The sequence below is a fragment of the Cyphomyrmex costatus genome, unplaced genomic scaffold (assembly GCF_001594065.2).
Source record: "Cyphomyrmex costatus isolate MS0001 unplaced genomic scaffold, Ccosl1.0 scaffold340, whole genome shotgun sequence".
Classification (NCBI taxonomy): Eukaryota; Metazoa; Arthropoda; class Insecta; order Hymenoptera; family Formicidae; genus Cyphomyrmex; species Cyphomyrmex costatus.
In genome coordinates, this window is record NW_017277557.1 from 361,187 (window position 1) to 386,671 (window position 25,485).

General features: G+C 33.1%; 5 protein-coding genes across 10 annotated transcripts; 2 read left to right on the forward strand and 3 right to left on the reverse strand.

The window, feature by feature from the left end:
* Positions 1 to 955: 955 nt before the first annotated feature.
* LOC108776132 (carnosine N-methyltransferase) lies at positions 956 to 4,831 on the forward strand. 2 transcript variants are annotated; one of them, XM_018542654.1, is made up of 7 exons: positions 956 to 1,186; positions 1,548 to 1,755; positions 2,661 to 2,833; positions 3,090 to 3,230; positions 3,309 to 3,471; positions 3,866 to 4,099; positions 4,172 to 4,831. In XM_018542654.1, the coding sequence occupies exons 1-7, from the start codon at positions 1,083 to 1,085 to the stop codon at positions 4,340 to 4,342; spliced, it is 1,194 nt and encodes a 397-aa protein (XP_018398156.1). In that variant the 5' UTR covers positions 956 to 1,082; the 3' UTR covers positions 4,343 to 4,831. The 2 variants fall into 2 exon arrangements, with proteins under 2 accessions (XP_018398156.1, XP_018398157.1); XM_018542655.1 differs by having other exon boundaries at positions 2,676 to 2,833.
* Positions 4,832 to 6,259: 1,428 nt separating this feature from the next.
* On the reverse strand, positions 6,260 to 10,016 carry LOC108776133 (protein KTI12 homolog). Of its 4 annotated transcripts, XM_018542656.1 has the most exons (7): positions 9,888 to 10,016; positions 9,500 to 9,636; positions 7,574 to 7,835; positions 7,352 to 7,490; positions 7,192 to 7,254; positions 6,404 to 6,600; positions 6,260 to 6,295 (listed from the first exon to the last, which is right to left on the reverse strand). In XM_018542656.1, the coding sequence occupies exons 1-7, from the start codon at positions 9,935 to 9,937 to the stop codon at positions 6,292 to 6,294; spliced, it is 852 nt and encodes a 283-aa protein (XP_018398158.1). In that variant the 5' UTR covers positions 9,938 to 10,016; the 3' UTR covers positions 6,260 to 6,291. The 4 variants fall into 4 exon arrangements, with proteins under 4 accessions (XP_018398158.1, XP_018398161.1, XP_018398160.1 ...); XM_018542659.1 differs by lacking the exon at positions 6,260 to 6,295 and having other exon boundaries at positions 6,336 to 6,600; positions 9,871 to 9,946; XM_018542658.1 differs by lacking the exons at positions 6,260 to 6,295; positions 9,888 to 10,016 and adding an exon at positions 9,711 to 9,841 and having other exon boundaries at positions 6,336 to 6,600.
* Positions 10,017 to 10,260: 244 nt separating this feature from the next.
* Positions 10,261 to 18,817, forward strand: Vps8 (vacuolar protein sorting 8). Of its 2 annotated transcripts, none has more exons than XM_018542688.1 (13): positions 10,261 to 10,503; positions 10,722 to 11,003; positions 11,142 to 11,435; positions 12,461 to 12,679; positions 12,751 to 12,930; positions 13,077 to 13,322; positions 13,393 to 13,533; positions 14,307 to 14,765; positions 14,871 to 15,616; positions 15,705 to 16,649; positions 17,409 to 17,625; positions 17,703 to 17,851; positions 18,670 to 18,817. In XM_018542688.1, exons 1-12 carry the CDS (start codon positions 10,429 to 10,431, stop codon positions 17,802 to 17,804), a joined length of 3,906 nt encoding a protein of 1,301 aa, XP_018398190.1. In that variant the 5' UTR covers positions 10,261 to 10,428; the 3' UTR covers positions 17,805 to 17,851; positions 18,670 to 18,817. The 2 variants fall into 2 exon arrangements, with proteins under 2 accessions (XP_018398190.1, XP_018398191.1); XM_018542689.1 differs by lacking the exon at positions 18,670 to 18,817 and adding an exon at positions 18,178 to 18,245.
* LOC108776114 (uncharacterized) lies at positions 18,083 to 19,182 on the reverse strand. Its single transcript, XM_018542627.1, has 4 exons — positions 19,132 to 19,182; positions 18,812 to 19,015; positions 18,520 to 18,738; positions 18,083 to 18,391 (listed from the first exon to the last, which is right to left on the reverse strand). Exons 1-4 carry the CDS (start codon positions 19,180 to 19,182, stop codon positions 18,083 to 18,085), a joined length of 783 nt encoding a protein of 260 aa, XP_018398129.1.
* A 1,777-nt stretch (positions 19,183 to 20,959) lies between these two features.
* On the reverse strand, positions 20,960 to 24,155 carry scny (ubiquitin specific peptidase 36). The gene is made up of 6 exons (XM_018542641.1): positions 23,666 to 24,155; positions 23,436 to 23,543; positions 23,140 to 23,366; positions 21,747 to 23,038; positions 21,542 to 21,675; positions 20,960 to 21,411 (listed from the first exon to the last, which is right to left on the reverse strand). The coding sequence occupies exons 1-6, from the start codon at positions 24,153 to 24,155 to the stop codon at positions 21,053 to 21,055; spliced, it is 2,610 nt and encodes an 869-aa protein (XP_018398143.1). The 3' UTR covers positions 20,960 to 21,052.
* Positions 24,156 to 25,485: the final 1,330 nt, after the last annotated feature.

The window sequence follows — 25,485 nt, forward strand, 5'->3', positions numbered from 1 at the left end:
CGACAGTTGATATAAAGCGATAATTAACAAATATTTGGCTAATATATATTATTAAATTTATAATTTTTTATTATATAATTATCCCATTAATAAGGATGCATACTTGTAATGTAATAATATTTAATGCCTGGTTTATGCTTCAGGTCTTAATGCCAAGATCCTAAAATTCAACCAATAAAGCTGCCAGTTCTAACCGAAATTTGAACTCTATTGGCTGAATTTTAGGATTAAGTCCTTAAGACCGAAGCATAAACCAGGCATAAACACTCCGTGGACTAATCACAGTCGAATGTGCGGGCGGGTTCACACCTTAACGGAAAAACGGAAAGCGGAAAAGTAGTAGCCAATCAGGTAGTCGACTTTCTGTTAGTTTTGTACTATTTACTACCAACGCGAGTTCTGATCGGTTAACTGCTCTTCCGCTTTCCGCTTTTCCGTCAAGGTGTGAACCCGCCCTTACGCGAGTTACGCTTGTGTGTGAAAGCAGACCACCATTGCTTATTGGCATTGTAGACGATTTAATAAGAGATTTTAATGATTTCAGCGATTTATTTTCATCAGGGACATCGCAAAAAGTGAATATTGCTATATGGTTTACATCCACTTTTTCAGGTTTCTCTCTGGGAACAATCCCTTTGCTTTCGACAGCTGAGTTGGCTCGGAGTGGGGGAAACTTTTGATGAGGATTGGGGAGAGATTAAAGTTAATAAAACGGCGAGAATTCAGTCGTGTTCTCGCGAGATCCGTTCATTTTGGACGAGTGTCCCGTATCCTCGGTGTCCTTTCTCTCCTTCGATTAACGTTTATTTCATTATAAGGACGAAAAGTACATGAATGGAAATACCGATGATACTACCTTCGTCAACTGCACCTTCCGCGTCACGTCTCTCTTGCTCACTAGCGCGCGTGTACACCTCTCTCGTTGTTCCGGGTGCGGAAGGTGCGGACGGGGAGCGGTTGCCGCCGGCACCGTGCGAAAGGACTGTAAACGTTCCAATTCCAACCAAAACGCTCTTCGGCGCGCGGAGCGAGAGGTAGGATTCATTATAAAATAAGATCTCCGCTGAAGTCATACATTAAAGATGGAAGCGATGGACACGAGTGCGAAAAGAATGCACAACAGTTACGAGGATGAAGAGGAGCGAAAGCACTTCCAGAGAATCGTCTCCGCGTTTAGATATTACAAGTGAGTGAAAATACCGCTGATCTGGTCTCTACGCTCATTCCTCTACCTTTTTTTCTCTCAAATTTCGTACCTTTTATTCCTCGGTGCCGATGTCAATGATGAGAACCGGTACACTGGACAGCGACAATTCTGATCTTAAATTCCATTGCTTTTCTTTTTATTATTGCTCAAAAGTCGCTATAGAGACATGTTGCGTTAACTATTGTTCATTTCGAGGACTCAAATTGTAAATGTTTACTATTTAGAAGTCACTACCGTGATATTTTTTTTTTTTACTATATGTAAATAATGTTGATGACTTGACGCTCAAAGCACACAGGAATTCTTCCGTTTGTTTAATTTTTCCTCTGTTTGTACGCAGGACACACTCCTTACTAAGAGTGAGAAAAACAGAATCTTATTTTCTTAGTTTACCAAAACATCATCAGAAGCTTCTATCAAAGTATAAGGAAAATTTGCAAGAGGTCAAACGGTGTATCGACAACAATGACCAGATCATAAAACTCATAATAAAAGATGTAGCCCATATATTTGAAAATGTGTGTCCAACTACTGCTGAAGTTGACAATGTAAGAGACATTTACCTACAGTTTTATTTATTGCACATAGATAAAGTTTAATTTAATAAAGTTTTTTATACAGTGTAAACAATATGTTAAAATATATTTTGATATTTTTATCCTACTCATCTAGCACACTTTATCTGAGGGATATCCTTATAGAATATTCTCTAGATGTCCCTTGAAGATCTGTGCTATATGGGATTTTTTGGCTAAATTTAGTTTTAAATAAAAATCTACATGCGCAGTATATAAATTCATACAAAATTAACATCCTAGATCCAGCTTGACTGTTATAACATATTCTCATCTTTAAATTTATTAGTTTAAATTTAGTTTTAATTTCTTAAAGAGTTGAGTGTTTGAGTTAAAAAGTTAATTGATTTCAACTTATTGTTAGTTACATTTTAGACTCTTAATTCGGTGACATTGTATCGGTAATTATTAACTTTTAAAAAATTTTGTTTTTTATTTCAAACAGAATACGAATAGATAATGAATATATAATTTAATAATTTCATGTCTTTTATATTATAATATTTCTTTTACATACCCTACAATTCTATATTTTATAGTTTTTATATATTGTATAATTGTTAATTGCAAACAAAAACAACCAGTGATTCTTTAATAAATAGGCTGTGAAAAATATTAAAAATTATGTAAAGTTAATTAATAAATGTTTTTTTCTTTATTCCAAATTTAGTTTAGACCAAATTTAACTTCTAACTTTTTTCAATTACTTTATTAATTTAACTTCTAATTTAATTAATTTCATTATCGACTAGTTTGTACCTTAAATAAGTTAAATTTTCGAGGCTGGTATTTTTAATTTAATTTTAAAAAATGTTAACTTATTTAACCTGTGTAATAATAAATCTATATTTGTGATCTTGTTCTATTACATAAAATAGATGAATTTCATACAGACTCTAAATCTAAGACCTGTAATGTCGGATCAAGAGAAGGTGCAAGCTACCATTAAACAATTGGTACGGGACTGGAGCGTTGAAGGTGCTGAGGAACGAAAAGCGTGTTATCAGCTAATTGTAGATGAAATATTATATCAATTTTCATCAGAGAATTGGTATGATGATTTATAATTATTATACAAGCAATTATTGTAATGTATCAAGGAAATAAAAGCAAAATCGAGAGAAACTTTCAAAATCTCTTAAAGCTTAGAACTTGAGCTGCTCTTTCATTAAAGGACACACTAAATTGACACATTGGGTGAACTTTTGATGAAATTATAGCTGAAAATCTTTAAAATATTTTGAAAATTTTTCTTATAAGTCACACTGAAACATGATTGAAATATCAAATGATAGTTGAATTTCCAGTAAACCGTCGGACGTGCATATTTTAGTACCTGGTGCAGGATTAGGTCGTCTTGCCTTCGAAATTGCGAAACGCGGATATACCTGCCAAGGAAATGAATTTTCTCTATTCATGCTGTTTGCGTCGAACTTTGTATTAAATAAGTAAGTAACAATAGTAAAGTAACAAGTAATGCGAATAATCACCTTCACATCTTGTCACTATTTTTTCTTTTGTAACAGATGTAGAGATATAAACTTGTATCAAGTACATCCGTGGGTGCATCAATATATGAATAACTTGAAACCCGAACACCAGACGCAAGCGGTTTCTTTTCCTGATGTAAGCCCGAGCGATCTTCCAGGGAATGCGCAATTTTCTATGACGGCGGGTGATTTTTTAGAGGTAAAACAAGAATATATAACATGCATGAGTACAGAAGTATTTGTACAGAGAAGATATCTTTTAGAAAGTAAATATACTTTAAAAAAAAGTAAATAAAAAATACTTTAAATATTCTTCTAAAAAGTAAAAACTAATCACTTATTTATAATGTCCTGTTATAGTATAAATAAAAGAGTATGAGTACTTTTTGTGTACGTCCAATACTATAAATTTTTATTTTCGCTTATTATTAAAATATACAATTTATTTGATTTTTTGTTAATAAATCACAATCATCTAATTAATATTTACTTTCTTAAGATAAGATTTTAAAGTCTATTCTAGGAATATTTTTTGCATTAACTGTAAGTAATCATGATTATAGTATTTGTTTAGTTAATATGATTTATTTTAGGTTTATACAGAGAGCAACCATTGGGATTGCATCGCGACATGTTTTTTCATAGACTGTGCCAATAACGTTGTACAATTTATCGAGACAATTTATAAGATTCTGAAGCCAGGTGGCGTCTGGATAAATCTCGGACCGTTACTCTATCATTTCAGCGATTTACCGAACGAAGACTCGATCGAGCCAAGTTACGATGCTATCCGTGATGTTATTCTAGGCTTTGGCTTTCAATTGGAGGTAAAAAATCTTTAGTTTTACATATGATATTTTCGAAACATCCATGGAGGTACTATTTTTTTCTTTTTCTAGAAGGAAGAGACAAAAGTGAAAACACGTTATGCCCAGAATATTAACAGTATGTTACAGTGCGAATATAATAGCGTGTACTTTGTTTGTCGAAAACCTAATGGACATGTGGATGGTATAAATCACAATCAGAATGGAGATGAAACTAATAGTGTGCAAGAACAAGAAAATTGATTACAGCATGGCGCGTTTTCTTCCTAAAGAAGTGTAGAACGCTGAGATGTTATTGTTTAAGTGCATCCGTGTTTCATGTGTGAGAGAACTAGTTCTATGACTGCATCATAGAATATCTTTAAGATGCATCTTATATCTTTTCTTTTTTTTTTTTTACATCTTTATCTGTCACAATCTGTTTGAATGTAAAGATTCGTTTCATACAAGAGTGTTTTCAATGGTGCTACGAGATTGTCTTTATAACTTCAGTAATGCCTTGAAAATAATAGACAAACTATTTTTTTAAATTGATCAGTGTATTAGAACTGCAGACAATATCTAATCTAGTTATATTTCTTGTCTATTGCATCATGAGTCATTTGGTTGAAACGTGTTTGACAAAGGTTTATAAATATTTACAAACCAATAATTTTCGTTATTGTATAATGCAACGTTATTGCATAATAATGGTCGTCACGTTCAGCAGACTCAACTGTTGCGGAGCAGATCCGTGAGCGCTTACTGCTATTGGTATATTCTTTTAGATCATCCAATAGCAGTGAGCGTTCACGGATCCGCTCCGCAACAGTTGAGTCTGCTGAACGCGACCAATATGATTTTATATACAAGGTGTTTGATAATTCTGCTGACAACGTTCGTGTGCTAGTAGAACGGACTAAATTGAGACGAAAAGTCCTCTACTATTTATAATATTAGCAATAGTTAATAAAAAATATTAATTATTAAAAATTGCCGAATATATTGATCATCAATAATTTTTTACTCAAGTATAATACTATCAACTTTATAAAAAAAACAGCAAATGACAAAATTTGTTTATTTCTTCTCATAGAGTTCTGAGAATTTTCTTAAAATTTTTTAATATCGCATTTTCTTGTGTCCGTAAAAATAGTTGGCAATAAGAAAATATAGTGTTAAAAATTCTGAAAAAAAATTGATAAATTCTGAAAAAAATGTTTAGAGTTCTAAAGTAAAAATTAAAAATTAATAACTATATACAAGAGGCTCCTATGAATAAATCAAAAATTAAAATAAATTGCCATTGAGAGCCAACATATAATTGCAAATTATTAGTGTAATTAAATAAATTTTACTACACATCTTCATTCTGTGTTGGCTCTCAATGGCAATTTATTCTAAAATAAAAAGTTATTGAAATATTCAGTAATTTTTAGTAATTAATATCTATAGATATTCGCAAAATTCTCGCAAGTGTTTTGATACGCGTATATCTCTTTATATAGAATCTCAACTAAATAACTCTCTCAGGCGTATAAGGTAGGCTTCCATTACAATGCCTTACTGATGAATCCAGTAATGGAAGCTGGGACGAAACATCATAATTACGTGATATTCTTCGCAATATGTATTAGATTAATTTAAAGATTTTAACGAAATTATTGGCTCATTGCCCTTATCTCTTTATATCAGTTGAAAAATAAAAGATATTTATTTTTTTTTATATCGGCTGAGTCTCATATTAAAGGGATGAAAATCTTCCTTGAAAAAAAATCAGTTTTTTTTTATTATAAGCAAAACTGTAAGATAGAAAAAAATTTTTTACAATGAAAATTGAATTGTTTCAAAAGTACTTTAGAACTATTATAAGGAAATTTTTTAAATTATTTATAATTTTAAAAATTATTTATAATTTCACAAAAATTATTTATTCATAAAAAATTTTGTTTTATAATAGTTATAAAATACTCTTGAAATCATCTAATTTTTATTCTGGAAATTTTTTCTATCTTTTATGGTTTCAACAATATTCACTCTAAAAAAAAAAAAACCGATTTTTTTCAAAGAAGGTTTTCACCCCCTTAACATGCAAACTCAGATATAAGAAAAAACATGTATCTCTTATTTTTTTATTTATAAAATAATATATTAAAAGCTCATCAAAATCAGAGTGATACTTCCTGCGTGTTTTCTTGTCAGTTTAATTCGTGTTATCTGCAAATAAGCGTTATCAATAGAATTAAAACATCCTGTACATATGTGTGTATATAAAATCATATTATGTGCATTCGCGCGCATACAGATATACAAATTCAGTTTTACCGTATATTGTTATTGAGATATTGTACAAATAACGTTGCAATATTATTCACTTCATTTTGTTGCATTTTACTAAAAGTTATAAACTGTCTTCTTAACATTGCAAGTTTTGACGGTGCGGTTGCGCGTTCTAAATTTACACTAGAATCTGGTATTTTTATATCATTGTTTATTCCCAGTTGTTGCATTGATAGTATCACCTTAAAAAGAAAAAGCATTTCTTGTTGACGTTCATATGTAAATCATGGCGTTTAAGAAAGCATTATGTACAAATTGCATAGATTATACAGCTTTTTTATTTTAAAAGTGGCAATGAAAAAATTGAGTTTTTCAGAAAAGAGGGAAACTATTTTTGTACATAATAGAAAATTATTGATTAATCAAATACTATCAGTTAAATGAATAGATCTTTAATATAACTAAAAATAATATTTCTGTTTTCATTTTATAATTCTTAAAACAAACCACTCATTTTTTCTTTAGATGTAGTGGTTTTTTTTTTATAAAAGTTAATTTACTTTTAATAATTGCTAAGGTAATTTTTACTTAATTCATTCAATAATAATAACTCAAAAATCTTGTTTTTTTTTTTCAAAATTGTATCACTTTTGAAATAAGGAAGCGATATATTTTTTGTACAGTAAAAAAACCGTTTAAGTGAAGAGAGAACAAAAATGTGATTATTAAGTTTGACTTGTAATATTTAACACCCAATTACTTGCTCCATCAATGTATAGTACGCTTATGAATTATTACAAATGCGCGCACGCGTACGCAAATACATAACTTACGTTTATCACATCTTTCGTTATATTATCCAATTCGTGTAGATAATTCGTGGAAGCTAATGGTGGCTGAAAAGATAAATATCTATTAGTATTGGTGAGTATTGAATATTGATGGTATTAAATATTGAAATATAAAAAAGGAAGATGAGAAAAAGATTCCAACATTTTGAGTACTCAGATTTGGTTTTGGTAATTTGCCTTTGTAGAGATAGCAATAAATCTCGTCACACATTAAAGTGTCTTCAGGCATAATTGTGAAAAGTGGACAATCCCATCGGTTTGTAGTCTCTGGTACTTCATATCTGTTGTATTCAATGTTTAAATATTAGAAATTTTAACTAATTTCTAGCGATTATCATTATCACTATTGGATTATTATTATCACCTAGATACAAGTGAATCAAAAATTTCCCTGTTGTATCGATCCGACTCAACTCGTTTACTGTTCCAAAGCCAAGCTTGGTCAATTGGCAAATTACAATGCAATGTGCACTGAGGAGTTTTGTACAATTTGGTCGTGCAATATATTTCGTATCGATATCCTTTGATATAATTGCTGCCATCAAATATCAATAAGTTGTTTGAGTCTAGTTTACGTTGAATGTCTGATTTGATTGAACTTCTAATAGCTTTCTCCTTTTTCGAATCTGAAAACGCAAGATGGATTAATACAATGTAATGTTTGAATATTTGTCAAAACATTTGAAATTGCATAATATTAGTAAATGTTAAGTATAGCACTCCTTTCCTTTTGATTTTCTTGTAATTTTGTAAATTTATATATTGTGCATAGAATATATTTCAAGAAGAAAAATCGTCGCTTAAGCTTACTTATTATTTAATTAAATTTTTTTTATGCGTAGTAAGAGAGAGAAAGAGAGAGAGAGAGAGAGAGAGAGAGAGAAAGAGGAGGGAATTGGAAAATGATAATTTAAATGATATTTGACAACTGTACATGCTTATTAAGATTCTCAATTTATGAATTATATATATGTATAGTTAGTACATTATCAAATTAAGTATAAAGTTTCAGTTGAACAACTTAATAATAAGTAAATAACATATTTAATTAATATATAAGAAAATTACAGCTTAAATATATGAGAAAATTACAACTATATGTATAAAAAAATTTATATTTTTAATTGATTAAAGCAGGAATATGCATAGATATAATTTAAATTATATAATAAAAGTATATAATTTAAATTTTATAGCACAGAATAGTTTGTGATTTAAAATGTATATCTATATTCATTCTGCTTTAATCAATTAAAAACACGAATTTTTTAAAATTTAAATTATAGCAGAGAATTATGTTATGTAATAAACTTACAACTTAGATTTAAATAGATTTCATTAAATTATACAATATAATCTATTTAAATTTATTTAAATCTAAATTATATAATTTTAAGTTTTCTTACATATAATTAAGTTGTTTTACTATTAAAATTATTGGTCTGAATATCCTACTTTATAATTAAACTAATACTATTAATTTATAAATGACATTAGGTTAAAAAGATATTTCAACTATATTTCAATTTATAAATGACATTAATGAGCAGTTGTAAAATATAATTAAATTATTATTTTCAAACTTATTGACATCAAAACACTTTTAAATTAAATAATAAGAAAACAAAACTTGAGTGACAATTTTCCTTTTTGGAATATATTTTAGACATAAAAATACACAAATTTACAACATTAGAAGAAAATTGGAAAAGGGGCACTATACTAAAAACATTTACTAAAATATTGTATTTATATACATAGAAGTTGTATGCCAATATCAAAGAAAGACTTGAGATTGGATATCTCGACCTTTTTATATATCAAACATTATAGGTCTAAATAATGTCTATATTTCATGGTTTTTTCTATGTTATACAATTAAAGTTAATATACATTGCTAGTATTGAAAATCTATAGTTTACATTATATATACTTATGTTAGATAGATTTTTATGGATCAATAGTAAATAGGATCATAAGAGATTCATAAGATGCTCTTACAACTTGTAAGAACTTTCAAGTATTCTATTTATGCATATATGTCATAAGATATATGAATGTTAGTAAATATCTACTAAGATTTCTTGTAAATCTTACGGCTAGTAAAAAGCTGTCTGTAAAGATATTGCATGAAAGTGCTTAGTTTTATGAAAATATGTTACAAGCCTTTATGATTCTGTTTAGAATTTAGGCATTAGTATTAGCAATGTATATTGAAACATGATCAAAATTACATCAATGGAAACATTGACCTTCATGGAAATATCCTTCACTTCGCTTTTCAAATTACCTGCAAAATATGTATTTTTATTGTAGCCCGTTTGGATTATTGTGTTGCTCTCGCTGATTATCTCCACGTTTTGCGTACTATCCTTCAACTTCTCCTCGAAGTAATTCTTAAGTTCGAGGCTTCTCATGGTTTTGCCGCTGCATGGTATACCAGTTACTATTATTAGTGGCATTTTGATGTAACTTGTGAGAAAGTTTAACTTTTCACGCACATAAGTAATTGTTCAATAGTACAACTAGCTCCGAAATTAGACTCATTCAATACATTTTTGTACAAAATAAACAAATGTAGCAGAAAAAAGCGTCGTTGTCCCGTGAACCGATATTAGATGAGAATAGATTACGAAATCTATTCACAAATTTCTATAATACCTAAATCGTTAACATACTACAGTTTATTACAAGTCAGTACTGGGATCAGCTGAGGTCGGAATGCCATATTTAACTCGGTCAACACATATAACCTTTTCAACCCGGGTTTGCACTAACATGGATTGAATTAATGACGTTTCGTGCTCTCCTATTGGTTGAGCGCGTAAAGTCCACCAATAGTAAAGTACTTTCTAATCCAGGTTGGAGCAAACGTCGGGCCGAAAATGCTAAGATTTTCATGCGAGCAGCGGGTAGTGAATTTTGGAACACCATGGTGTGATGTGTATCAAGTTGTGTGAAGATATCAATATGTGCTTTGGTTGAATTAATAATTTAGCACAAATATCGGTATGGATACATGAAATATTTTAATATTTCGGAACATCGAAACAGTGTCGAATTCCTGTTATGTGCTTATAAACGCAAACATTTGCGACATTACGACACGTATAATAAAAACAAATGTGTCAAACAGTTGTCAAATGTACATGTATGTAGATCAGCTGTTCTTACCGGGACCGCGATAACATAACATTAGATAAAATTGGATAAAATAAGATGGCTGAAAATGAATTTGTATCGGACAGTGACGAATGTCTTGTTGCGGAAGCTATTAATTTAGATATCGAAGAGGTACCTATTTATATTTTCAATTGCATCCGTGCAATGATATCGTAAAACATGTAATGTGTGTGTGTGTGTGTGCAATACTATCATTATCGAGCAAATCACACTATGCTGCTTGCTTTTCTAATTCATCTTTTTCGCCTGTTGTGCTTTTGTATATATATATTGTTTAATTTAAATATAATTGTTTTAATAACGGTATTTTTATGCCGTATTCCTTTTAGTTAGATAATACGGAATATGCCATACCCATCGTGGAAGAACTACCCACCTTAGAAAGTATTTTGATGGAGCCTGATTATGAATCACTGTCGGAAACAGAGGACGACACCATTGGTTTACCATTAGGAGAAAAACTCGGCAGCAGCGAGACAACTAGCATTGGCAGTCACTTGTCGCTGAATTCATTAAATAAGTCCTCTAAGACCACTCATAACCCATATTCGGGTGTTATCTTAAGGCATGTCATACTCAAAGGAATAACATCACAAATTGTATCAGCCAATGTGAGCAATTATTCCATACATTATATATAAGAGATATAAGGGATTATGTTCCTTCAAGTTATAAATTTTTTAACATTTGTTACATGTTGTACACACAGTAACTGAGTCCGAAATAGTTATTAAATATGGTTTATGCAGGAGAGAGTCAACGCCGGTCTGGCTAGTGCAGTCGCGGTCGGAGGGAATATGCTGGTGATTGGTACCAGTCATGGTTTAATACTAGGCTTTGATTCTTCGCAAACGTTGCGATGGTGCGATCAGGAAACGAAACATCAAGGTTCCGTTTCTGCTCTTTGTTTTAACCATGATGGTAGCAGAGTGTTGGCTGGTTTCGTTAGAGGACATATTTTGATGTTGGATAGCAGTAATGGAAAAGTTTTAAGAATTCTCGCTGATGTACACCCGCAAGACACTGCTGTATTGCATGTTAAGGTACAATCTCGATTTTCTTGACATATATTGCTAATATATATACTCTTGATATATATTACTAATGAAAGAATTCGACAAAACATAAAAATGTATCTAACTCGCTTTCCACGTTTTGCATGAAAAGTTCTAAATCCATTCTGAACACCTCGATTTGCATAGAAAGTGTATGCATGCAGTAAGTTTCGCCCCAATGGGCTTCACTATAAAAGAAGTAAATACCTTGTTATCTGGGAAGTTTCTACATGGGTTTACAACTTTCCAGGTGAAGCGAAATTCAGCCTAAATCTATATATATATTTTTTTTTAATAACGAAGCTTGTAGGGATGACAGAATTCATTGCATTTACAACACTATGTTTTCCATGCAAAGTAAAGCTCTATATGAATTTCCAATTTTTCTCGAAACTTCCTGGAAAACCTCTAAAATTTCATGGCTGACTTGGAATTTATTATTCTTTTACCCTTAAATAATCAGCGTGAACAAAGAGAAAGAAATAATAAAAAGGAAAATTGTATTTGGGTATAAATTCACCTTTAAAGATGTAATAATTTATATATATATATATATATAACAATAAAAAATTTAAATTTTATATCTAAAATAGAACATAGTAGAAAAATCGTTTGTTTTGACGGAATGTTTGTTTGATGTTATTTATAAAGCAATAAATAATATTGTTCCAAATTTGTTAGTGTTTTAACTCATTCGTGTAGAATCCTAATTCGAATACAATATTGCTATTGAATACAATAATACTGAATCGATGAAAATTAATTAAATATTGAAAATTAATGGATGCATAAATCCTACAAAAATTTTCCTGGAATCTTTTAGAATTATCCTTGAATTGACTAACCAGAGTTTGTTGGACATTATAAAATCTTTTGATATTATTCAAGATCATATCATGATCTTGATAGCATATATCAAGATGATTGAAAAAGAAAGGTTTTATCCAATTTATCGCTATTATTGTACCTTGAATATGTCTGTTTAATCGATTGTTTTAAAGTAGTCACTTTAGTTTACAGATTCACCAAAAATAGCCTTATGCAGTGACAGCGGAGGCTCTGTATTTGAATTGAATTTCACTAGAGTGATAGGTATACGAGGATGCGACAGCAGATGTTTGTTTAGTGGTTCCAAGGGAGAAGTGTGCACTCTAGAGCCCTTGCTGTTGAATCATTTGCCATCGCATCCACTTAAACATTATACATTAGTAGCAATGGCAACATTATCGAAGGTTATTATAATACTTAAAAACATTGAATACACATGTATATAATTTATCAATATTTATTTTATTCCGCGTAGGTAATTATAGTCTGCATAAGACCACGAATGCGTGTTGTATTGAGTCATCCGTTGACCGGTGCCGCAATAGCACCACCACAACTGTCTTGGCAACTGGTTGTCATACAAACGGCTGATGGCTCCCGCGTGATCGACCCAGTATTGGCACTCGCGAGGGACAATGTGGTGTATTTTTATCAAGTACTTTTATTTAATTACATTATACATACATATATAATCTTTATTTGTTCCCTGTAGGATTACAAAGAACTTTTGCTTCATATATTCAATTGTATATTTTATTTGTTTTCTTTTGAGAATACTAAAGACTATTATCTGTTGACAAGGTGTATACTGAAATTGGTACACGGGTAAAACTGTCTCCTCTTCGAAGAATGACACTACCGTATATGATAAGCAATTTGAGGTGGTTAAATCCGAGATCTCTCGTGATATTGGATACTCAAGAGAAGTTACATTTGTTAGACGTAAGAGCGCAGGATAATTTGGAGACATTAGACATGAGTCGCGTTGGTATTTCTTATGCATCTAGTCATTTTAAGGGACTATCTACTGGCGGAAATGTTTCTAAGGTACAAAGACTGGTATGTGAGGACACAAAGAAATGTATCTAATGTTACATTCGTAATATATTTTACGTAGGCGATGGCATTAGCCGGTGAACGGGCGTGTTACAACACCGTTATAGTTTATGGTACACAGCTGTTGTTATTAGGTACAAAGAGTTTACATGTGATATGTATGAGAACATGGACTGAAAGATTGCAACATCTTATCGTGCAGGTCAGTTTAAAGTGATGGAAAGAATCTAATTATGAGAGTAAAATATTGTAAACTTGTGTTAAAAAATGGTCAGACACGATTTAATGCATTAAACTAGCATGATACTACTAAAATATACAAGCAGATGATAAATATTACTACTTTTGGCAACAGTTTTTGTTACTAATTGTACTAGAGATCTACTAATATATGCACTTTGAAAACAAAATTCCGACAATTATAAGTTTTTTTATTTTTAATTACTTTTGTTTTCAAAGTGCATATATTAATAGATCTTTAGTAGAACTCTAACGGGAGCTGTTGCCAAAAGTGATATTTATCACTTTCTTGTAGAGGAAAAATGTCTACATAGAATTGTAGAATTATGAATAATGCTATTTGGAATTATCATTATTTTTTTTATATTAATAGAATGTCATGCTTGATTAATTTGATCGCAGATCCAAAACATTTGGATATTGTATTAATGTAAAGACGGCTCCAGATGACATGGTTAATGTACACCATTATTAACAAATATTACACACGCACACACTCATATACACTGTATGCATAATTATTCATATAATTATAAATATTTAATGAATGTTCGTAAAATTGATGTACATAGGCCATGTCGTCTAGATTTACTTTAATTCTCTTTAAAAATACATTGTATTTTATTAAGCAGTATAATTTAGTGTATAGCTCATTGTCCTTTATTGACACAAGTTTAAATTTTATTTCACTGAGTCTTGATTAGATATTACATTTAAAAATGCTTTGTATTTCAGAAACGTTTTCCCGAAGCGTTAGCATTAGGTCTTTCATTTTATCAAGACAAAGGCAAGGCGGTTATCGGCCTACGAGGTTCTAAGCAACGTCGTAAGCAAATAACGCGCGATAAAGTTTGCGAAGTGTTAGTGCAGTATATGGACGAATTAAATCAATGTTTGATAGACGAAAATACAGGCTACGAAACGATAGTGCTCACTTGCGTCGATTACTGCATTCAACTGGAAAATCTGGATTTGCTGTTCGGAAAGTTGTGGGATATAGTCTTTGAATCGGAAGAGCTAAAAACTAGTTATTTGCACGCTCTCGAAGCTCCTCTGCTAGACGGAAGTCTTCAACCGAGACTGCCGCCATTGATTGCCCAGCAATTGGTCACTCTTTATGATCAAGAAGGCAAAGTAGATTCGCTGGAAGCAATCGTAGTTTTGCTCAATGTCGATTGTCTAGATATTCATCAAGTAAGTCTTAATATTAGCAAGCGATGAAAAATAGTCATTTACGTTTTAAAAATGGCATTTGCAAAGTCATATTTTACGATTTTAGAATGTATGTTTTTCTCCTAGGTAACGACAATTTGTCGTCAACGAGGACTTTGGGAAGCGCTAATTTATCTCCAGACAACAGCCTTGGGTGATTTTACAGCACCCATTCATCAATTAGTACCAACACTTCAAAATTTATTACAGGACCCATTAGCCGCCCTTTCCCGAGATTGTATAAAACTCGGCAACGCCATTCTAGTTTATACTAGCTGCTGTCTCGCTGGTCGCGGATTTCCCAAGGATGAGCTTCCCGAAGGCATACCGCAAAAAGCAAAAGCAGACATATTGAGAGCCCTATTATCCCAGCATTCTAGTTTGGCAAATGATATGGAGAGGCAATATCCATATTTGAGAACGTTATTGCAATTCGATGCGAAGGGCTTCCTTGATGTTATTGCCATCGCCTTTCAGGAACCAGAATTTACCTCCGAAATGGGCCTCCGGCACCGACAGAGACTCATAGACATCTTGTTAGGCATTGTTATGTCGAATACGCCGCTTACTCCGAAAAATATCGATTACATTACGCTGGAGCAACAATTTATGGTTCTTATATTCGTGGCAAATGAAGTGTGTGAAAACACTGTTACGTTAGAGTATAATATGTTGAATAAAATGATAGATATATTGTGCATTGACGTACACGTGAAATTGTCAAAGGACTTTAAGACTGAGAGAGAAAACGCTGTGTTGGGATTGTTGCATTCTAAAAAACTGTGCAATATTTCTGATAATACTTTATTAAATTTAGCAAATAGAGCAAGTTTGTAAGTATTTTTAATTAGTCTCAATCTATGTTTTTTTTGTTGGTTATATGTATATATATATATATATACATATAACCAACAGTTGTAGCATAAGAGTCGTGGAATTACTGTACAGTGCGCGAGAAGATTGGGTGGCGGTATGTGAGTGTATGATCTTGGAACCATTGAGGCATCATGATGTGTGGCCTTGGCTCGAGAATCTGCCGACTGCTTCGTTAGACCAAGTTATATCAGTTCACACTTCAACTCTTGTGGCGATCAATGCCAATCAGTTTGCTACGATTATTGCAACACGATTGCAGAACAAAATCGATGAAATATTACAGAGTCTTACCGATAATTTAAACTTGGAATATAAGCTGTTAGGAGCGTTTTATCAAATCGCACAATACAAGGAGGAGGATGTTTCTTTGGAATTAACAACTAAACATCTGGAGAGATATTTAGCGTTAATGTGCGAATTGGAGCCGGCACGCGTAGTTACTCATTTGCACGGACCACACGGATGCAGGCTGGACGAGGCATTAAAGATTGTTCAAAAATGGAATTGTAAAGATGCAGAGGCGATTATGCTAGAGAAGCTTGGTAATTATCAAGAAGCATTTGATCTTTTGTTGAAAGAGTTGGAGGACCGGTTGGAGATGTATCGTCAAGCTAAAGCTTCGGAAAGCGAAACGGTGTACGCCGCCATTCAACTCGCGGGGATATGTCGGAGATCGGCAGGGAGTCTCGACTGGATGCCCCTAGTGGAAGTTATATTCCGATCACATTCAGAGAATAACAGACAAAAGATGGACATATTGAACGGCAAATTGTTGAGATTAATTCTAGAATCTCTGAGCGGTACATCGATATTATCGAATATATTGGAGCAGATCCTGAGAAATCCATCAGCAACGAGCGGAACGATGGGTGACATACGACAACTGTTGTCCGGAGTTCTCACTCAATCACGATATGAGCAAACCCTTGTCGAAACTACCGCTCGATTAGTGAGTTTGGAGCTTCATAAGACTCTAAAAAAATCCTTGAGGTATCCTGGAAGTTCTGATGATATACGAGATATATTCATTCTTAAAGCTTGTGTTTACTCATCACTACTATCTCAGATTGTCAGAAGCGAGAAAACACACGATAAAAATTCTTACAAATTATATTCAAATAAAAATATTTTTCGATAAAACACTTGTAATCAATAGAATAGATTTATCAAAATATATTGAAAACCATCATCTTGATTCGGGAAATTAAATCATACTTATTTTTACATATTATTAATTTGAGACAGTTTATCATAACTGCAGAACACATTTAGTTTTTAGTTATATATATGTATATCTACAATTAATTGTGCATGTGCGTATGTACACGCGCATAATTAATTGTAGATATATGGTTATTTATTTATTAATTAATGAAATAAAAAGAAAGTTTTCGGAATTTTATAAGTCGATTCTATTGATTTATGATTTGTGTCGAAACATTTTCATATACATTGTATACAAATTTTTATTGTGTATTTTATTGCTTCTAACATACTTAATGTGAGTAGAAGTGATGGGAAGCTTGATAGAATGCGGATGTCTGCAAATCCACGATGAACTTTTTCGAATAATTCAAAATGCAAAATTTTCGATAATAACAAAGCAGAAGGGAAGATTTAATCTAGCTTAAGTGATAAAATGTAAACTCAAAGAAGTTTATCGTGAAAGACTTGCTGAATATTATGACATGTATCAATTATATATATATATATATATATATGTATATAGTGATTTTTTTTATCATTCAGGGATGCTGGTAGAGCATGCGGCAACGTTTCTATAATTTGTCCTGTATGTAGACAGCCATTGTCGCAGTGTTCTGATCATGTGGTGGTATTTGGCTGTGGCCATGGATACCATTTGACATGTCTGGGTGTGCCTAAATCATGTTACAAATGCTTAAACACGAAAGGATGGGCGCCCATCGCTACCAACGTCGCGAACACTGTCTCACAGCCTCCGCTGGTTAGTTGTAATAGCAATGTGCCTCCTCATTTCTTTTTATTTTATGTATCACTATTTTGCTTGCTTCTGTTTTATAGAGAAAGAAACAACTTCTTCCACCAGAATTTCTACACCACAAAGACCTTGTGTTAAGACTGGCTCCGTCCTGTTCTATTCCTGATCTTGAGGGTATCTTTTAAATCTAGTCTTCTCTCGACTATCAGAATGATGATCGCATTTGTGGGTGGTATGTAGTATTTTTAAGATACCAAAATGAATATGTACAATGTACTATACATATATTATGGATTATTTACATATTGTCTAGTACCAGAGCAAGAGATTAAGCTCCATTCCTTGAGATTTTATTTGTTCGATGCGTATTAATGCTTATGACACGTTGCCAAATATAAGTTATTACTGAAATACAATTTATTATATATATTGTTTTTATATAATATTATATTATTCTCTTCCATTATAACGTGTAACTTTGCACATTTATATTGTTTCCTCGACTGTCATTGATGGATCCATTTTGTTTTATTTTAATAATGAAAACTGGTTTCCTAGGCACATTATCCAGTAAAACGCAATACGGGTCTATGGGTTCGTCATCAAGTAACTCACCGGTGAGAAGTTTTGCGACAATTGGAAAAACGTCCAGTTTTGGATATTTAGATTTGTCGATTGGTGATATGTTAGTATTTGAGACATATGTGTCTATGTCAGATTCTAGCTTAACAAGGAATGGATTCAACTTCAGTATAGCTATATATTGTCGTAACTGCAAATAAAAAAAAAGTCGCTTATATAATTTTGCTTATAGAAGGTTCTATAAGCGTGTATATATTTTGCAGATTTTTCTTATAATATATAACGATGTATTAAATGTCAAAAGCAGAAGATACGTGCCTTATCATCCGATTTTTCGAGTTTACATAATAAATCTTCGGTTTCATTTAACAAAACGTAACACTTCGAGAGATATTCATGACTGTATTTAGTAACACAGGTGTGCAACAATTTCCTTGTTAAAGATGTCTCTTTTTTTATCTTTTTAAGGAGCAATGATAACGGTATTCCCGATAGCGTACGACTACCCACTTGAATCTTGGAACATTTTTCACAGACCTGTATAATTCATGTGCCAATTCTGTAAATACTTATACAAGAAATTTATAAATGTAAAATATAGAAGTTTTACCTGCTTATTAATAGAGTTCCATGAACTGACAATCCTGCTTATAAACTGCTTAAAGTCGTTCGTGGAGGTGTAATTCTCGGATAAATATAACAACGACTGGAGCTTATCTGTCAGATTGCACAATAGTTTACGAAACAATTCGAACTTGTCACGGAATTCAAGAACTATGTCTGGACCGTAACCCTCTGACTTGAGAATGCTCACCTATATAAAAAAATGTATCATTCGTATATGTGTGTACGATTCGTTTGACTGTATATAATTTCAAAACGGTTAAAAATGAAACGTATTTATGTTCCGACGTTTATACATTAACTTACATTTTTTTCGAGATTTTGTACAATATCGTGAGCCGATTTGTCATCGGTCATGATAGCAATTTATAGAAATTATCTTAGGTATATCTTGTCAAACTGTTAAACAAACTTATTTCCATGGCCAACTCGATATTATCCGAAACGCGATAGTGTTTTTTCTTCAGAAGATAGTAGGTATTCAATTTTTTTTTTTTTTTTATTGATTGTTATGACTTATATAAACGACATTGTTGTTTTCCTTTCGTACACACGGGAACACAACTTCGAATAAGAAAGCTTTTGTATTCTCGTATGTACATGTAGTACGTACATACATAAATCTGGCATTGATTTGCTTGCATAGCATAGAACTTTATAACACTGCATGATTGCGTATTAATTTCATCGATATGACATCTCCTTTATGTTCAGTTAACATTCCTGTTTTTTTCATTCGATAATGATGCAATGAGATATCGTATGGGATGAGATAATTGAGAATTGACTTTTTCATGAATCGCTTAAAAAATTAACTTATAACTTTGTAATTTTAATCGCTAATAGCGATTTCTTAACGTTATAAGCGCTCCTGGGCTATATCATAAGTAATTTACATATCATTACATATTCGGTTTTATTCCATATTATTAATATTATTATTATATATAACTATATGTTATTTAGTTATACACAATTATTTTAATAATCGCAGTAGAAACACTTAAAAACATATTTAAATTCGCGCTTACTGACAGGTGTGTTATTGTAATTTATAGTAACAGAAAGTAGCACGATACTGCCATCAAACATGCTAATTGCTAATCTGCGTCTTTTGCTTCGAAACGAAGCCTCCAACAAACTCAATTATTATAATTCTAGCTATTTTCGTCGAATGGTTGTCTCCCTTAACATTATTTCTCACAGGGGGGAAGAGTACCTCTACAAAATAAAACAAAAAGAGGACGGATTATCACATATATTGTATATTATATACATATATATGCAATTAATTTATTATAAAAACTTTATTCTTTTAAGAAGATATAGAATAAATTGCTTCTGTATTACACTCAAATTTCATGTAAACGTTTAATACAAAAGCATTAATTTAATTTTCTTCATATTGCAACTAAGATTATTTATCACCACATATTGCCAATAAACTCTTATTATTTTATCATTACTTACAAGAGAAATTAAATATGAGTGAGAGAGAAATTGATATAATATTTTAGATAAGGAATAATTTAATAACAAATTAATTTTTGTATTTACTAAATTTAGAATTTCTAATTAATTTAGAGATTAATTATAATTTAGATATTTATATATAGTTTTATATTAAATTTTTTCCTAAAAATCTTAGGATCCTAACGAGTCATATTAAATGATAATTGTATTCAATTTAATTTATATTTATTATATATAAGCACATGCGCATGCTAATTTTATGAAAATCTCAGGAAAATTTAATGGTGAATATGCATCTTAAAATTATTGTTAGCTGTTTGTATATCATGATTAAAAAGAAAATTATAATTTTCTATAATAATTCATATTGAACACAAAATGGTACAGCTGATGATACTCATCCCCCATGAATCGATTCGTTCGATATACATGTGTATCAAACTTATGCAAGAGGCAAAAAATGCCACGAGTTTATCATGAACATGCATTCTGTTTTTGAATGAATCACTATAAATGAGTCATCATGAATGAAATTTAGATGGATGCGTCAACTGTCAGACTCTAACAGTTCACTTCCAAATTCACTTGTATTGAGAAACGATAACTATTTTACAAATGAAAATCAATCAGTGTATTATCACACACTTTGTTAAAACGGGTCTATCTCTGAATCGTCGATATAACTCCTAAAAATCTTTCTCCGTTTACACATTGTTGCCGATCACTCACAGCCCAATGGCAGCAAGAGTGAGCCTTAGTGATATAGATATCTATAAGAGTTATTTCTATAGTGTGGTCTATAATTGTTTCCGTGCCGTGATCGTGGGTGAGAAGTATTATAATGTCTTCGATTATTATAAGGATGATGGTAATGATGAGGGTAATGATTATGATAACCATTAACTGGTCGATTCCGCATTTTGTTTTGGAATGACTTGTTCCTTGTACTGGACCTCTCCTCGTATGACCGACGATTTGTGTGATCCTTGACCTTCTTTGTCCGGCCTTTATCTATTTCTTCGTCGTCTGCGTTAAAATGACGTTTACGTTCCTCTCGTCTCTCATTATCGATATCGCGATCGAGGTGCGTTCTGTTGCCATTCCAACTCATTACTGAAAATTAAAGAAAATATAAATTTCCTGATTTTTCTACATAATTCTATGAACATGGCCGGAGACACTACCGCGTCTCCTGATACATAATTTATAATTAAATTTGTATAGTTAGATCAGACATACTAACCCGAAGAACTGCCGTATCCGCGATACGACATTTTTGATAAGCTTGGAACAACGTCCGAGTCATTGGTACCATTAAAATTTCGCACAGCCGCGGCACTCGGTGTCGTACCACTTTGATGTAATTTAGTATCCTCCCTAGAATATAAATTTTTTTTTCTATCGCTTTATCATTACTATACAGAATTATATTTCGTAAAAGAATTTACCTGTTGTCAATATATGACCATCCATTAGTTGACCCACTGAGAATACGAGTTGTATCCTTGACTTGCCAGCTTTTAGCATTGCTAGTTGCAGCCTTCGTAGATATGATCTCTTGTCCATTTTTTCTAATGATCTGGCGATACTTATCTTTATCGCGCTGCTCAGACTGACCATTCGTTTCAATTTTTCCATTTTGATGTTTTAGCACATTTATTCGGCCGTTACTGTTGGGTCCATTTTGCGCTTTTGTACAATCTGCAATTGTAACTTGTGTTGTCGTTGACACACCGTTGGTATTGCTCTTGGAATTAACCTTTTGTAATTCTTTAAAATTAGAGGCTGTTTTCACTACATCTTTTGCAAGGCATTTTGACACACCATTCGTGATATTAATTCGGGACGCAGTATTTGACATTTGATTTTTTGACGTCCCCATCCCAGAGGAACAATCTTCTTCCTCACTGGAACCATCATAGGGCACTAAACTGTTTCCATTTAGAACCTTTCCGTTTTTAATGTGCATAACTAATCTTGGGTGTGGTTTATCTTGCGTTTTCTGTGGCAATGGTGTAATAACAGTATCACTAGATTTTTTTACAGGAAGATTTAATTCTATACTTCTTTGCGGCGGGAGCTGCGGACCGATTAACGTTAGTTTACTCGTATTACCGAAGTCATTTCCGCTTGATGACCCGTTTGTGAAACATCCAGCGGACATCAAGGCTTTGGATATAGGAGACTTATTTGTAGAATTGGAAAGCGAGGTCGGTACACTCTTTGCTGATGTCGTGCCATTCATTTTTGCAACTTGTTGATTTTGACTATCATTTTCCATTTCGAAAATCATAATGTATGCGTTTGTACTTAATACATTATTAAGGCTTATTGGACGAACACAAGAATCATCGTAGGAATAATATTGACCGCTTGATACTTGTGCAATCGCCGTATAGTGACCACAGTTTACAGAAGGACCCATGTGTGTTACCATTGACATAAGTTTATAAGTTAGCGGTTTGGGAGATTCGCCCGGTTCTCTCCACAAATATTGGCCCATATCTATAGTCTGTTTGAAACCAATGTGTCTAGATATTTTTCCTCCTAAAAAGCTAAATCGTTTTAACTGTACACACAACACTTTTGGCGGACGCTCCAGAGTAAATTGTTTGGTAGCAGGAACTCTTCTCTTGCAGGCTTCACATTTATAGTCATTGTTATCCAATTGTTCTCTACTGAAGTAACTATTTAACGCTTCGTCCAGTGTATTCGCCTTGCGTATATCCACAAGTAAATCCTGTTAAAAATTTACACATGTTTATAAGTAGAAACAAAAATCAATTACTTTATATTTGGAGACACGATATTTTAGTTATACGCGGTAACTTTATTATTTACTTGAAAGTGTTGAAACGTGGTAGAAACATGTTGACATTGCAGGCACTTTACTTCAGTACGTATATAGCCACCAAATATTTGATTAATAGGTGTCGTTTCCTTAGAATAACTATCCAACTTAGTCGCTTTATGTCTAGTCAAATACGCGCGTTCCATTCCTTCCAATAAATAGCGTAAAAATTCGTGAGCATCTTCTTGTTGTCCAGGCACCATAGTTCGGCAAATTACTGCAGAAATATCGCTTACTATAGCATTTATCTATGCGTATATGATATATTTATTATTAGAGTACGTACGCTTTAGTTTATTATAAACGTAAAATGGTTTGATTGCACCACCAGACTTTTGATGGCTGAACTGCAGAGTCTTGGCTACTGCACATGTAAGGCATTCTCCACCGCCATCTAAAACTATCCTATTATCAAAACACCATACAAAACCATGCTATTATAACTTTATATTATACTTTATATTATACTCAGAAATGTGTGTGTGATACATATGATAGAATAACACAGGAACTTACTGTTTTGTTCGCACTTGGAATTATGATGTGGATCAGACAGCAACCAATTGACAAGAGCTGGAACATGAAATAATGCCTGAAGAGTGCTATTTAGGTAACAAGTATTTCCAACGTTGTACATGCCAGCTCCGACTGGACACGTGCCTTTCCATCCAAGATGAACTTTTTTGGGAGAATATAGAGTGACAGTTGGTTCTGGTAGAATTGGCCCTTTGTTGGTAACATTCTTTTTATAGATTGTGCCATCTTTCCCTTTGCTTCCCTCTAAATTCTCAGAAGAGGATAAGTTGAGGAAGATGTTACAATTAGCTTGCATCTGATTTGTCAATTGGAAATCCTTTAATTCTTCGTAACGGATTTCCGTTTGCATGATCCGCGAAGCATTGCTTACTAGTTCAATCGACAGATCATCTGCAGTCTTAGATGGACTGTTATTCAGAGCACAATGAAGCCTGGCTGTGATTGGATCACAGACACTGACCGCAGGCATCTTTCTCGCCGTTTAAAATTCCTTCTATTAGTTTTTGTGAAGCAGTATACCTATAATAAAACATGGAACATGAGTATAATTTTTGGATAATATTTTTATCTTCCTGCAGACCATAGTGATTGCTCCTTAATTCTTTTGTCAATAAACAATCTTTCATCAAATGAAAATTAAAATTTGCAAAATGATTCCTTGTTGTTTAAAGGATAAAGATTTAAGGCATTATACTAAAATTTATATCAAACAATTTCTTGTATTTTAATTAGAAATTAGTACTCGGGTATCATATTTTCATTAACAAAAAGTTGACAAGGTAGAAATAAAAAGAATGTTGTGTGTGTATTATGCACCCACACACACACAATAATATTATGTGCATGCGCGCGCGCGCACGTGTGTCGTGTATGTGTGTAGATGTGAACTAAGCAACATACAATTACGCCGTATGGATAAAAATTAAAAAATTTCATGAAAGAATCGAGTGAAAGAGTCAATACCGGGGTAATAATTTGTATACCTCACTTACAAAGTAAGAAAGTAGACTTCCAAGATACTACAGCTCACTCGCGTGACCGGTTGATTAAAGTTTACGGGCAAGACACGCGTGTCTGCGGGAAATAACATTTCTGACAATTGTTTACCTGCTTGCAGATGTAGAGCGATCCCTGGGCGATTTATTGCCAGAACGAGTGCAACGAGACCATCTGGCGTGGAGCTCCCTCGGTTCCTGGCACAGCGGAATCGCGCAGCTATCGGCTTGCTGTGCGCGATATCGCGGTGGAGCAACTCCGTTCGGAGTTGCAGGTTCGATTCGGTCCAGACGCGGCTACCGGACAGGAATCGCTCGCCGCTGCGGAGGTAGGACGCACACACACATATACACGCGAAGAGCGCGCGCGCGCGCGTATTTCTTTCGCTCTCTCTCTCCTTCGCTCTCTCACCCGTCACGAGCGGATTTCCCGCGTGCACGCGTACGTAACACACGTTAATGCCCAACGTAATAAGACACGTTCACACCGCCGCGCGCAAGCAACACCAATTCGATGTCCGACAACCGACGCCGGTCATCACATATCGATCGCGCGCGACGATTTTGCGGCACGCTCGAGCGTCGGACACGCGGGAACGGCAGACGAGCATGCACACATCACCGTGACAGCCATTTGCATTCGTTGCTATCTTCGCGGGACGATTTCCTGCGAGCGCTTCGTCAGCACGCGGGAAAATCAGACGTCGCGCAAGATGGTTCCGGCCGGCTTTACGATGGCCACAGACACAGGAGAACAGGCGTACCGGTGGTGAGGAGGGGAGGGGTGGAGGGGGGGGGGGGGGG